Source organism: Lonchura striata, chromosome 8 (assembly GCF_046129695.1).
Source record: "Lonchura striata isolate bLonStr1 chromosome 8, bLonStr1.mat, whole genome shotgun sequence".
Taxonomy (NCBI): domain Eukaryota; kingdom Metazoa; phylum Chordata; class Aves; order Passeriformes; family Estrildidae; genus Lonchura; species Lonchura striata.
The window spans coordinates 24,506,459-24,521,425 of record NC_134610.1 but is presented as its reverse complement, the minus strand read 5'-3'; the positions used below and the strand labels follow the sequence as shown (position 1 = coordinate 24,521,425).

Here is a 14,967-nt window from a genome sequence, read left to right as displayed (position 1 = left end):
TCAGAACAACACTAATTTTGTCCTGATCATTAAAGAAAGCTGAAATAGTTACAATTTGCTCACATTTATTGAGGTGAGTGTTTAAGCTAGAAAGCTATTAGGAAGTCTGCCACTTTGTAATCTATGTGAAAGTCTTTACCCTTCACCACAGAAAATCTCATGGAATTTGGTGGGATGGTTCAATGAAAGACTTCTAGAATTTCCCTTTAAGGGAACTTCACTTTAAATTAATTAAAAATTCACTTAAAAAAAGGAAAGTAAGTAAAGCCAATTCTCTATCATATACCATTGAATACTTTTTATTCAGCATTAATACACTTAAAAAGGTCACTATAATATTTCTGAAATGTATTAGTGTTACAAGAATAAAGGCAATTCCCTATAACTAACTGAATACTCTTTTTGTATTTTTAATTTATAACATTACTCTGTTAGTAAGAAATGTTGATCTGAAAGAGTCCCACTGATAATTGAAATAGTTTGATAAGGTTTTTGAGACAACATAACCATATCTTTTTCATTAATTATCTGTCTTACAATACATTACATGTCAAAATTGGTCTTTCAATATAATAACAACATTTAATTATATTTCTCATGAGCCAAAATGAAGTTGTCCATATTTCATTTAGAGAGATATCATCTACTTTTGGGTAGTTGGTGATGGAATTGGTAAAGGTTGAAAAACATTTTGTCACCCAAGGCCTTTGAAATTAATCCCAAATTCTGCTTAAGCCTGCATTTTAATTACTATTAGAATTCTATTTCTATTTAGTTCTATTAATCTGCAGTTTGTTATTATTGCATCACTATCCTACTATTTTAAGTATTACTGAAACTAATTATTTGGAAACACAGTAATATATAAACAATTCATTTTAATATGTTATAGAAGTATTCTCTTTAGTTTTAAGGTGAAATGAAATACATTTACTAACAATATCTGGTCACCACTAACAATTTACCTTTGTTCCTTGGTAGGGGTAAAACTTAACAGTAGGATAGGCTCTGATATCAGCAATCTGACAGGTCTGACCATATGCCTGACAGTCTACTTTTCCAGCTTTTACTTTTCCTTTAACAGCCTGAAAAGAAATGTTTGTTAGAAACAAACTACAAGTTTCCATGGGTGAGTATAAGTAAGTAAGTGGAATAAGCCAGCAGTGTAGCTAAAAATAAAAAAAGTGTTGCTCAAATCTTCAAAATATTTCAGAGTAGTTGCTTGCTTGCTTCCCAGACTGTTAGCCATGCCTGTGTATTGTACTTGAATTCAGGGCAAAGCACACCACAGCTCCACAGGCTACTCCATCAAAAGCTGAAATCTGTTCCCAAAAGAAGGTCTCTGTGTCTGTCTGTGCAAGAGACAATGCCCACTGTCTAGTGGGACCCGAAGTATGCATCATTCCATGAGTAGGAGGCTCATGGAAGTATTGTGGTTTTTGGATGACTACTAAGAAATAAAGTGCTGATGAGTAAAACTTTAACCATTACAATTATAACAAGCATTCAATACATTTAAAAACATACCCTTGCAAGCATCTCAAACTCAGGAGCAAAATTTTGGCAAGGTCCACACCAAGGAGCATAGAAATCAATGACCCAGTGATCTTTCCCATTCAGAACTTTTTCTGTGAAACTCTGAGGGGTGAGGTCTACAGACACCTGTGGTAAGTATCTGTGTAAAGGAAGAGTAACAGTTGTAATACATCCAAAACTTTAAACAATATCCAAATTCCATTTAAGAAAAGCTTCTGAAATTAAGAACATGAGTAGTCTGAAAATCCCTATTTCACACTTTGTACTATAGGAGAATAACTTCTTAAATGTGGTAAACATAGTAATATGGTCTTCAGGAGATGGGTGGACAGCAAGGAGTATGGTATTTCTCCAAATTTTAAAAGTAGTAAGTGAAAAGATGTAGAAACTTGAACATCTTAAATTAATCAGTACATATACCCAAGTGTTTCTAGTTCTTAATTTACATAGTATTTAAATATGTATTTATCCCATCAAGCAGCTTGTCAACAAAGTTGAATGCAGTAACTTACCCCAATGCCCAGCCTCTGAGTGAATAGGCATCTCTGTGCCATCCATTGTAGCTACTATAAAAACAATAAAGAGAAAACAAAAAGCCAGTTGCACAGTAGTTTGAATTAATCTGGGAAAAAAGCCTTACAAACAACCCACTCCTAAGAGTGGCGATAATCAAATAAAGAACGTAAATGCATATGTTTTAGCATATATTTTTACCCTGCTTTCAAATCTGAATAAATAAAAAGTCTCACAGATAGAATTAAAACCTACAAAATTAAGGACTAGAAGACCAAGACAAGAAAGAGAAGAAATAAAAACTAAGATTCCTTTGCCATTTTAAATTACAGAAATGAAATGGCAAAATAAAAGTAGTAGTTTGAAGTAACAAAGCCAAGGGTATCCAGTACAGTAATATCCTAACAGCCTATTACAATAGCTGTGATAAACCTCTTCTACACAACAGAAGAGGTGTATTTGTCTTGTTTCACATCATAGAATGTTTCCCAGACTGAAGCAATGTACTTACTAATACTGATAAGCTGTGTTTGATTTTTGAGGAAAGAGTCTGATTTCAGGATAGCCCCGAACACTTTCTTGGTGACAGAAAGAATAATATTTTTGGCAATCCACACTGCCTACACTGATTAATCCATTCAACATCTGAAAAAGAAAGAAGAAAACCTACCATCAAATATGTTAACCAATACTATTACAGTTTCAGTAATACTTCAGAATTTAAGTCTCAATAACTTAGTTGAGGGAAAAATCTCAACAAAACAGACCAAGATTATCACAAGTCTTTCCTCTTCCCTGTAAACAGATCACTTATATCAGAGTCAGATACCCATGTGCATTCCCTTCATGCACACATTTAGTATAAGCTGCATGCACAGGGCTCACAAGGCACCTACCTTACCTCAAAGGCACCCAGGAGTGGGATTAATTAGTGCAAAGAATGCCCTGTTCCTGTGTGCCCCATCACAGCTCAGTAACTGTGCCAACTCTGGTGCAGTGCAGATGTACTGGCAGTGTCACAGTGTGCCTGTGTCCTGAACACACTCTGTTGCCAAGGCCCAAACTACCCAGCATGGGCAGGGAAGCTGGCAGTTTCTGAACATGTCCTACAGAGCTACTAACACTTCACAGACTTCCAACAGAATAGTAAATCCTGGCTATAATTCCTAGCAAGTTCTGTCTCAAAGTCACTGGTTTGTTTCCAAAGCCCTTTTATTCCCCCCTCCCCCCCAAATCTTCTAGTTCAAATTCCTGTAAACACCTCCAGGAATGGTTGTCAGTACAGTGATATTACTTTTGCAAGTGAGAGAACACTATAATGACCTTACACACTTGTAATCAACATGGAAAACTGCACTACAGTATCAGTGTATTGAAGCTTTTAAAAAGCAAAATAAAAACTTTGTATTAGAAACAGTACGAAACTGTCAGGTAGGAATTGCCTGCTTTAGTGGCAGTATTAAGACTCTTGAATTTTCTCAGCTGACAATTCTCTTAAGAATGTGGTTGTCCCATCTCAGCAATTTCCCAGAAGAGGAACAAAAGCAGAAAAGTGTTTGAATGTCATTTACCCTGGCCATTTTCTTCCATTCTGGCATTAAAGCCTGACAAGGTCCACACCACGGAGCGTAGAAGTCCACCATCCAGATCTCCTCTCGTTTTCTTCTCTGGACTAATTCAGCAAACGTCTCTGGTGTTAGGGAGACCACTGAGGGATTCCTAAGATCCTAAATAAAGACAGCCCATGGACATAACTCATTGCACAGCATATCCCCCATCTAGGGCCATCATGTACAAACAGACTGTGCCACATTTTGAGAATGTTCTGTGAAATTTTCTTGCTGTTCTGGCAGGGAAGACTCCACACCACTGAAAGGCATGGAAGCACCAAAAGACATTCCTTCAACCCAAAAATCATATGCCTAATTTGTTGAGAAAAACTATCAAAAAAGTACACCCAGACTCCAAAAGGGAGGTTTTCTGCCTTTTCTCAATAAAAGGAAAAAAAAAAAAAAAGAAATCCAGCTCACCTGGCAGAAACAGGTGTTATGAAACTCAGCCATGCTATTTAAGCTGGAATGCAGAAGAATACATATAGTGCACTGTGGGCCTCTGAATGACAACTGAAAGACTAATCTCCACCTGCATGTGTTCTTGTAGCTGCTTTTTCTGAGCTACCTGGAGAGAAATGTTGCTGCTAAAAGTGAAAAAGAGCCTGTGTATATAGCAGTGAACCTGAATGCTGAAGCCAAGCTGGGTGCCAGAACTCTAGCATCAACAGTGATCAATACTGGTAATTTACAGTTCTGTGAGTTAAGAAAGTTCAAGGACAGATGAAAAATGTGGACAGCAGCAGTCTCATTGACAAAAATGTGAATCCGCCTCCTATATCAAGGTGTGTATGTGAAGCATTTCCACCTTAAAATTTGGAAGTGAGGTAATATTAATTCCTTTATCTTCTCCATAAAACAGAAATTATTACTATTATTTTGCAGATTGGAAGGGATCTTTATTTGCTAATGATGTCAAAGAAATTACGTGACAGAGCAGGGAAATAAATTCATTAGTTGTCAAGTCTCTGACTGATAGTTGCTGGATCACTTTTCTTGCCGAAAGTTTTTTCACCTTTTATTTTCCTTGTTTAATTAAAAAAAAATTAAAACCTTATCTCCCAACTAAAGAACATATTTGTGTATGAACTGCATAGAACAAGACTGCAACCAACATTATCATTTACATACCTCTATAAACTCCAAGATCTGCTCAGCAGAGTGATGTCCTTCATACTCATGAACATCAGACTGATTGAACACAACTGTTGTTGGGTAAGCTCGAATGTTATGCTGATAAAAAAGACAATAACAAATTGCACAGAATGATTAAAGCTCTTGGACTTGCTTCTAACTGTTACTGGTATTGGTGGCTCAAGCTGCTCATGTGTTCAGTTTGTACAGTACAAGTACTCAGGCTTACATGCAGGTGAGAATCTGACAGCATAACAAATCAGTAGAGAGAAGATGCCAGTTGTATTCAGAGATGGCATCATGTATTCTCAATTTAAAAAACAGCCAGTAATTCTTTTGCCATGCTCCACAAATACAGGGACTAATCCATGGGCCTCCTAAACCTTAGCTTTTAAAGTATTCTCAGTCCTCAAATGGAATGTTTGTACTGTATGAATAACTATTGTTTATCATTGAACAGTTGAACCCTGTCATTTGAATTCCTCAGTGGGTAAATACATCTGAATAAAACTTGACAAAGTTTGTCCTTTTTTGCTCATTTTCCATGCATTTTCAGACATTAACCCCAGCCCCTAGAATTATTAAATTCTGAGGCTTCTGAAGTCTTCCAGTAACACTATGAAATTAGAATAAAATCTGACCTGTATACTGCATAAATACCATCTGTAGTGGTTATATAGTTCACTTCTTTGAAAAAAATGATTATAGAAGTGCATGTTCAGTTTACTGCCCTTTAGGAAAGTAGTGTTAAAGAGCAAACAGACAGATATTGTTTGCCCATATCCTCCTACCCCCAGTTCAAAGAAAAAAATATTGTTTTAAAGGATTATATCTGTATGTCTTTATTTTTAGTTCCTGTAGCTTACCATGTTGCAAAGGCCTTCATGGACAGTACAGTCCAGTGTTCCAAATTTAAGCTGACCATAAAGATGTTTAGATGCTTTCCTTAGCTCTGGTAACAGAGCTCGACAAGGAGGACACCACTAGAAGACAAAATGCAAGTAAGTGCAATTGCTTTTCCTACAGGTAGCTCTCAGGAGAATATTCGAGATTAATAATCCACTGCTTTGACAAGAGTCTACTAAATACAAAACCAGTTAGGAACTAGAGCTGCCAGGGAATGAGGAATTAGAACACCCTCTCATGATACTGAAGGGCACTTTCAAGCTACTCCTTTGTACCTTGTTACGTAGTTACAGAACAGATTTTAGAAGAAGGACTATGTAGTTATTAAATATTTACCGGTGCAAAGAAATCCACAAGCCATGGTTCCTTATCTTTGTCAGGAAAATTCTGAGGTCCCAGCGTAATGACATGGGAGTTCACACTTTCTTTGGCAAATGCAACAATGTCATATAATATCTTCTTTCCTTCAAAGAACAATGTAGAAAGGAAATTCGATTTTTACCCATGAGAAGTTTAATTAAAAAACTCCTTGAAAGCAATAGAGTCTCTCAGATCCCTTGTATAATCTTTAAACACAGCCTGCTTAAATAAATTTAGCAGGGACTGACTTGCTTTTCCTTAGGAGGACAATGTTAAACTGTCCAAACCTACAGAGGCAGGACATACTGTAGCTGATAGTTGATATGTGGCTAAATATTAAACTGGACAGTTACCTAATATTAGCCAAATAAATGCTTTATCCAAGAGAAAATGTTTTCTGTCAAACAAAATGATGAAATCTTCTGTGACAGGATTATTGGTCATTTTACCACCTTACTTGTGTTGGAATTAAAAAGTACAATTCTAGATACACTTGACTTGGCAAAGGGATTGACAAGGTAAAAACTTCAAGCAAAATAAATTATATTGATAAATCACAGATATTTAGGTGTAACAAATTCCTGCTCACACAGCTCCAGTGGGCAAAGATCCAGTCTCTTTATAACCTTTGTATAAATATTTGTCAGCAGAAATGAACTTGTCTGAGAAACAGATTTGATTAACCTGAAATTCTTAAGTTACTGCACAATGACTTACCAAGATTTATTACTGTTCTTAGATTTTAAACTGTTGAACCCCTTCAACATAGCATATAAAAAAGCCTGATTGTTTTGAGGATTATTTTCTCAAAGACTGGAGTGAGATGGCTATTTGTATATGTTCTACATGCCATCTATTTTCTAAATAGTAAACCAAACCATTCAGAAAAAAACCCCAAAACCTCTGTATGCACCGAAGTCCAATGTATTTCTCTTCCACTGTAATCCACACCATTATAAAAATGCTGCATGGATGTGACCCCTCCTTCCCATCTCTGCAGCAATGTAAATTACAGGAAGTATGTAAGGCCTTTCCTTATATACCAATCATTAGATGTGTGGGATCATCTCTCCCCCTTGGTAAATCTAATCTTTTCTAAACAGTGAAAAACTTTCCACTTTTCCTATTTATAACAGCACTGAGGTTCTGACTGAATCCTAGCAGGTTGTTTCTAATACCTCAGAGGCTGAAAAATGAGAACTTCATCTTGCAGAACTGCTTTGTGCCACATACTGGATACAAGCTACACCTGTTCCTGCAAGCTACAGTTTAGCTTCAGGGTCTCTTCTTCTTTAACCAGCATTTCTGATTCCTTTCAGCAATAAACAGTAACACAGTCCCAGCCTTTCCTGAAAGGAAACTGTGATGTTGAAAATGAAAGTAAGTGATAAAAGCCTCAATATCTTGGACAGAAGTTAACAAAGCATGGAATTGGTTTTAGTGCAGTGATACATGAAACCAAATCCAAGTTTGTCAAACTGGCTGCACTGTGTAAGCAGCATGTTAAGCCTCTCTGAAGGGTGTGTCCTACAACGTCCTTTGCTTATCCTACCCAAAGAGGAGCTGTCCTGATCAGCTTCAGAGATTTCATTTGTATGTCATTACATAAATGATGTTGAAACAGACTGCAAAGATAAAGGACATCCCTCAGCATCTAATGACTGCTTACTCAGGAAAAATAGAAAAAAGAAAACCAAGGGAAATTATACATAGTTTGTGTAAGGCTACATTATGATCAGAGGAAAGGCAGCAAATATTAAAGCTACAAAACTGTTCTTTGGGGAAAAAAGAATGTGGTTTGCCAAAGTTTTTGTAATCTCAAAGGGATTAGATCATGAATTAGATTTGCCAAAGTTTCCCTTACCATGATGAATTTCATAATCTCCAGTTCCTTTTCCTTTGAAGACTGCTAAACAAGGCTGATAAACATATAGTTTGTTGCAGATGGTTGGTGAGGAAAGACAGTCGAACTTGCCAACCTATATTTAACAGACAATGCCATTTTAATTAAGTCAGCCTAATTTATATCAATTAATATACTTTGAAAGGGAGTAAAAGTTAGAAAACAAAGGTATAAATATGAAAAACTGATAGCCTTTTTTATAAAAAACAGAGATACTAAGAAAAATTGATGTTCGAGGAACATAATTATGATTGCTTGCCACTTTTTAATTTAAAGGCCAATTCTTTAAGTTTTTATTGGGAATAAAAACTTAAAAGAATTCTCTTTTCCCCCCCTCCAAATATAACAGCAAGGAAGCAAGAAGATACCTAAAATAAATGCAACATTAAAATTCTTTTAGTCAAAGCAACAATTTAAAAAAAATACATACTTTATAGAATAATACAATCTGTAGGCCTTTAGTGCAAAGTTTTAACTTGGTTTCTTTTTATTAAGTAAATAATCAACACAATTGCAGGGTTTTCTGAATAACTAAAGTATAGTTCTACATTTACAAATTTGATGTTGGAATGTTAATTTATAATTATTAACTGAATGGGATCTGCAGCAATGTTTCCAATGACAGAGCAAATTTAAAAGATAACCTCTCTCTACTTCTAAATTATTCAAAACGTACAGGAAATTTAAGTGATTCCTTTAAATAAAAAGCTTTACTGCAGATCTAATATATGATAGTATATCTCTTCCAGCACCAGAGGTGGCATGTGGTGGTAACAGCTAATAACAATACAAACCATGACTTGATCTTAGAATGTAACCAGCATTTAACATTAGATGAGTGAGCACTCTTACCTGAATATGCTCATCTTTCAGTAGAAATTTAAGTTTCTTAAATTCCTGCACATTTGATTTATCCCCCTCCCCAAACTGGAAGAAAAGCAGCCACCGGTGATGAGCCAGGCGGTCCTTTAAACCACAGGAAAAAACAAACCAACAAAACCAAACAATTAATCCCAACTACACCAAGGTGTAAAATTCTTCAGTGCTTTATAAAGGCAAGTGTCCAGTTATTCATCTCCAAAAGACCTCCACTAAACAAATGCTTTTATGTAGTCCTTCCACTAAACTTCCTTTTACTGCATCATAATCAAGTGGAAAAAATCTGACAGCAAGCTGGCTACAAGCTGCACTCTAATGTTGTTGTTTCTGTGTGGATTTCCTGTTGTAAATTATGATGCTGTGTGCAACTACAAGTGTGGAAAGAGGTTTATTTTTGGCTTTTTCTCCAAGCATGAGTCACTTTTGAGACTTCATTTCAGTTCATAAATAAATTATCAGGGATTGACAAGTATTTTATTTTTCTTTACTAAATTACCAAACAAAACACATTTAAACCAAAATTCCCTATAGTGTAGTTGATTGAAAAACTAACTAGAAAATTGCAGTTGCAGAGTGAGTTGCAATGGCAATTTCTTTGATTTCCTATACTCCTTTAAAATCTCCTCCCCTTTTTTATTTTGCTAAACAACAGAAGTAAATGTAGACAAACAGCATTACATTTTTTTAGGTACAGCTAAAAAGTAATATTCAGTTAAATACTAGGTTGCTGTGTAAACAGGATTTGAGAAACATAGAAAATAACAATAAAAATATATTATTTGAAGAAATCTTTGCATATTTTAAAACATTTACCTCTAATGATGCAGCAGAGATGATTTCAAAGTCTGGGAGATGCTGCATTACTTCCTGATATATTTCTCTGGCATCCAAGGAGTTAAGAAACTAGGATGGAAAGTTAACTGTCTTCATTACAAGGAATTACAAACTTCAACCTGATTACTACTCAGTGTCAGGGAACTTATTCTGATTTGTTCCCTTCATTCCAATGGAGAATGCCATTAATATTTTATTTGATCAACTTCTTTTTTATACATGTAATTGTATTTTATACAATTTATAAATTTTACATGTATAATTTTATACATGTAAACATCACTCTCAGAATACTGCTTTTCAGCTCACTTGCCTACCATATTCAGCTCAAGAAATTGTATTTTGTCAAGACAGGGACTAAAGAGTATGAAATTCAAATTTCACACCAAACCCAACAATCAAGTTTACAAGATTTCCAATTTAGTTTTACAGCCTTCCTTAACTGCACTGTAGATATTTAGGTTTCCTTAACTTGTAAAATTTTGGAAGTAATATGAATCAGTAACTGAGTTGGTAAGTTAAAAGGTTTAAAGTAGGTAGGTTGCAATTTATTTTCCTCCTTTTAAAAATATAGGTAACATTAGTGACAATAAAGGAACAAGTCATGCTTCAAACAGAAATGTCTCCCATCAATTAGGGAAGTTAAAACTACCATACAAATGTAGGCTGCAATTTTAGAATAGAACTGAGCAGTAAAATTTGTACTGACAGACACCGTAGGAGTACTTTTATCACACATAGCATTTCTCAAACTTGTAATACCTGGGGCATATTATTTCTGGAATAAAAAAATTAGGGACACATCAAAGATCATAGAATCATTTAGGGTGGAAAAGACCATTAAGATAATTGAGTCCAAGCTGTAACCAGCTGCCAAGTTCATTACTCTAAACCATGTCCCCAAATGCAATGTCTACACAATGTCTTTTAATTACCCCAGGGGATACTGACTCAACCACATCCCTCTGGGCAGTTCCAGTGCCTCAAAACCCTTCTGCTGAAGAATGAATTTTAGCAAATCTATCTAAACCTCCCTAGCTCGAGACCATTTCCACTTGTCCTATCAGTTTTTACTTGGGAGAAGAGACTCCCAGGCTTGGCCATGACAGCTGGGCAGCAGTGTTAGATGCAGCTCTTGGGCCAGCCACAGAGCACTTCCCAGCCCTGACCTCCCAGAGCTGCTCAGGGAGGCTCCTGGGGAGGTGGCCAGGCAGTCACAGGCTGTGTTCACTCTCCCTGCAAACTGGAATCACCTCCAGCGTCACTGCCCGAGCAGACACAGGGATATGAACTCATGCAGAGCATACCAGCTTAGAAGAGAAAAGGAGAAAGCATCTTCTCAGTTGTGTATCATCAGTCTGGAAATGATTTATACATTCCTTTAGCATGGTTATCACTTTGTTTATCTAAATAGATAATGAAAGCAAGTCATACCAAAACACCTCCTTTCTCTTTGTTATTAATGGTGGCTCCAGGTGGAAAGTATGCAGTAGTACTAGATGAGACATCTAAATTATCACAAAGCTCACCCTGGGTGCCACAGTCCATCCAGCCCACATTAACAAGACCTTCCTGTAGTTAGGAAAAAACACAACACAAAACAAATCCAAAGAAAAGTATTTTTAAATTTCAGGTGCAGAAATGCTTTTGAAAATCCCAACACAGGCAATTATAAATAATACTTAGAAAATGAAAATAAACAATACTCTAATTTATTACATAATATTAATCCTTATTTTATAAAATTCTTTAAAAAGTTTGTTATTTCAAAAACTACTCAGGCAAAGTATCTAATTCTTCTAAAAGTTAACATGTGCTACCTTGGTTCTACTAAACTCAGTGAGAGTGTTAGTTACAATTTGATGCTTTCACTTTTGTTATTTTGTTTTAAATGTAACAGGTAATGCTTTCAAAATGAAACACTGCTTACCAACATGCCAGCTAGCTTAAGGCGGGTTTGGTAACTCAAGCAATCTGCAAAACAAAAATTTTTTATTTACAAATATAAAATCTCACCTTATTAATTTACTAAATCTACTCTTGTTTAGAATTGCCCCTTTTCTCCCTAAAAACATGGCATGCTTCTTGGCTGTTCATCTAGTATTCCTGAAGTTGTGAATCTAATAATTAGCACTTAATGACTGTACTCTAAGTTAAAAAGCCCCACAAATAATATTCTCTTGCTTCATCAACACAGAATTCTCATTTAAACAATTTTACCATTTTACTATAAATACTAACCTTTAAAATTTGTTAATCACTGAAAAAAATTAATCCAAGTATCTACATAGATTCTTGGAATGATATTTCAACGGAAATATCAATTTTCTGTGATATGAATAATAATTCACTACTATAAATATATGCTTTAATTGTCCATCCACACTTTGAATAGCAGCCTTTGGATACAGACTTTTTTTTAACATAAAAAGACGCATTAACTTCTCCTTAACTGAAACAAAGTTGAAAACATAATAACAAAAGGGCTGTAACTTGAAATCAAACTATTTACAAATGTAAATCCAAGCCTGAACCTCTGGTTATTCAGTTCTCAGAACAAAGGTCTCTTCATAAGGCTGAGAAATCTTTATTTATCAAAGGTGTAGTGCATTTACTTAGCTCCACTAGCTAACCAAGATAACTTTCTCATATATTTTATCCAGTACTGATCCCAAGAAAGCCAGGGACAAACAGCTACCAAAAACTACTCTGATGTGAAACCAGTGGTTAGAGGCAATTACTGTGTGCAAACCTAACTTAGGACTTATTCATCTGAACTTTAATATTGGTGGTTTAAGGGAGAGATACAGCCTTTCTGCTACTCAGCTATCAAGAGAAGCTGGCATGTGCCTCAGTAGTACCTGTCACCTGAGCTGGAAACTGAAGGGAGAAACCTTTTCTGCCACTTCCCCTCCTGATGGGTTACACTCCAGTGCTGCTTTAATGACTCACAGGACATTACAGAAGCACAATAACATAATATTTCCATTAATGTCCCTTTTGTTGAACTACTTTTAACAGAGAGCTTAAATGACCCACAGGCCAAATACTGTGGTGACCTCAGATGCTTTTTAGCAGCAAAAGGGAATATGCTGCTATCATCAGAAGTCCTTTTTTTGGTCACATTATTTAAAAGGTATTTAATATACCTACCCCCATGTTCTGCACAGAAGGTGATCAGCCAACCAACACCAGATGCAAACGAAGTTTCAATAGCATTTACAAAATTTCCTAAGAGGAAACAATTTGCATCAGTTTGCGACTAGTTAAATACGACCATGAAACAAGGTTTTATATTTGTATTAGCAATTTACATGAACTATTTTTATTCTCAAAAAGAAGACTCGACAATAGTTGACAGATTCAATCATATGCATAGTTTCTTCCGTATTTTATACAGTAAAAACAATTTCAAAAACAGCCCCCCAAGCCAACACGTGAACATTACCTGCCCATAACTCAGTGACTGTGCTTGTAACATACTGCATGGCAAAGTTCTTAAGGCTCTCTTTTGACCTGTCTCCATAATATTTCACTGGTTGCTATAGAAAACAAAGAGTAACCTTTATAAAATTAAGGAAGAAAACTAAGGCAGATAACCCCATCCCAAAACCTAGTGTGTTCTTCTAAGAGTACTAAAGCAACTGCAGGATCAGCCCCCACTACCACCCTAACTGTTCTGTCCCTCCCCTATCAGAATGTTTGAAATTTAACTTTAATTTAAATTTTGTAATGTGATTTCTTTCCAAATGTTCCAACATCAGGATAATTTAGTCTCAGAAACACCAGCTCCTAATGATTGTATTTCTATTTAAATAAAAATTGCTTACATCACTCCATTTAGCATTCAACCTCTTAAAACTTATAATTGTCAAAATGTACCCATCTATTTGAGTGCACTTTGTACACCGCCCCAGCAACACGACTTGGCAAGCAGCTATAAAGAGTGACACACATCATGCAGGTAGCATGAAGGGAATCTTGCAGAAGGAATTTCCAAGTTTCTTTAGGTATATGGTCATAGTCTTTAAGACTCAAAACCACAAACCATGTTTTGTACTTGAAAAGTCCTTTACAACACTGTAAGAGAAACTGTTCAAGGAGACTTGTTGCTTTGCTACAGCATCTCTGCTGACAGGAGCTGCCCAATCAGAAGTGATGTTGCACAGAAAAATTATTTAGAAAAACCACTGTAAAAATATATTAGCATTTATTTCAAATTATATATATATATATATATAAATTATATATATTAAAAAATACAGTTTTTGATGTTAACTTTGTAAAATAATTTGACCAAGGTAAAGAAAAAGTTATATTTGTTATTAAAAGAAATAACATACTAAAAAGGAAGATCTTTATTAAAAAATCTCTATGACTGAACAAATATTAAAGAAACACTTCAGATTTCATTCCAAAAACACTTGAAGTCTTAACACTCACCATTCCAGTCTTGAAAACATACAGACTGGGGTAACTGTTAATGCCTTTAATTCGACACAGCATTCTATTATCTCCACAGTTCACAGCTCCAATGCGTATTACTCCATCCAGCTCCTTAGCAAATTCTCTCCACTAAAAAAAAAGTCAAAAAAGAGGCTATTTTGCTAGAAAGAAGTAATGAAAAATGAGCTCATGTTTTATTTCTGGCATTTTGCATTGTTGTCTCTGGTTTCAGCTTCAGTGTAAAAATCTGCTTTATTAAGTCTTATGCTATTAAAACCAATGAATTTTCAGAGTTCATTCACTTGGTTTACATACCGTAGGTGCTAAATCATGGCAGTGGGAGCATCGAGGAGAGTAAAAATTCACAAACCACAGTTCTCCTGAGTTAACAGCAGCATCTAGATGGAGAGAAGAAAGTTTTAAGTAAATCAGCATATCCACAATGTAGTTACATCTAGGATGTACATTTTTGCTATACTGTAGTCCCCAAACGATGTATTAAGTATTTAATGTCAGGCACAGTAACTCATGCTGCTGTAGGCAAGAGCAGAAAATCCTATTTCAGAAGGTATCAGCACCCTGACTTTCAGCACCTGTTCGATTAATTACGAAAAAGAAGTACTGTCTGCAGATTATTCTAGCTGAAATGTGTGATAGCGTAAGTCTAGTTACAAAATACAAATTCTAAAAGATTTTTACCCACTAGAATTTTCCATTTCTTTATATTACTTAATGTATTTAGTGAGTCTCATTTTTATGAAGAAATCATGTCTAATGCAATTTAAAAATCCAAGTTAATGTAATTACTAGAAAAGTCAAGGGAAACATAAATCATCTTGCTTATGA

The 14,967-nt window shown here is 35.4% G+C and overlaps 1 protein-coding gene across 4 annotated transcripts in view; it reads right to left on the bottom strand.

The window, feature by feature from the left end:
- The window catches only part of DNAJC10 (DnaJ heat shock protein family (Hsp40) member C10), a 58,331-nt gene that overhangs the window by 2,161 nt on the left and 41,203 nt on the right, over positions 1 to 14,967 (bottom strand). For all 4 annotated transcript variants that reach the window (XM_021531319.3, XM_021531321.3, XM_021531320.2 and 1 more), the window contains exons 5-21: positions 14,437 to 14,519; positions 14,119 to 14,250; positions 13,124 to 13,217; positions 12,829 to 12,906; positions 11,606 to 11,649; positions 11,110 to 11,247; positions 9,655 to 9,744; positions 8,815 to 8,928; positions 7,924 to 8,038; positions 6,036 to 6,163; positions 5,660 to 5,776; positions 4,791 to 4,892; positions 3,621 to 3,776; positions 2,561 to 2,694; positions 2,049 to 2,102; positions 1,528 to 1,675; positions 966 to 1,085 (exon numbers count right to left, since the gene is read on the bottom strand). In XM_021531319.3, the coding sequence (XP_021386994.1) occupies positions 966 to 1,085; positions 1,528 to 1,675; positions 2,049 to 2,102; positions 2,561 to 2,694; positions 3,621 to 3,776; positions 4,791 to 4,892; positions 5,660 to 5,776; positions 6,036 to 6,163; positions 7,924 to 8,038; positions 8,815 to 8,928; positions 9,655 to 9,744; positions 11,110 to 11,247; positions 11,606 to 11,649; positions 12,829 to 12,906; positions 13,124 to 13,217; positions 14,119 to 14,250; positions 14,437 to 14,519 (1,847 nt within the window). The remainder of the gene's footprint in view (positions 1 to 965; positions 1,086 to 1,527; positions 1,676 to 2,048; positions 2,103 to 2,560; positions 2,695 to 3,620; positions 3,777 to 4,790; positions 4,893 to 5,659; positions 5,777 to 6,035; positions 6,164 to 7,923; positions 8,039 to 8,814; positions 8,929 to 9,654; positions 9,745 to 11,109; positions 11,248 to 11,605; positions 11,650 to 12,828; positions 12,907 to 13,123; positions 13,218 to 14,118; positions 14,251 to 14,436; positions 14,520 to 14,967) is intronic.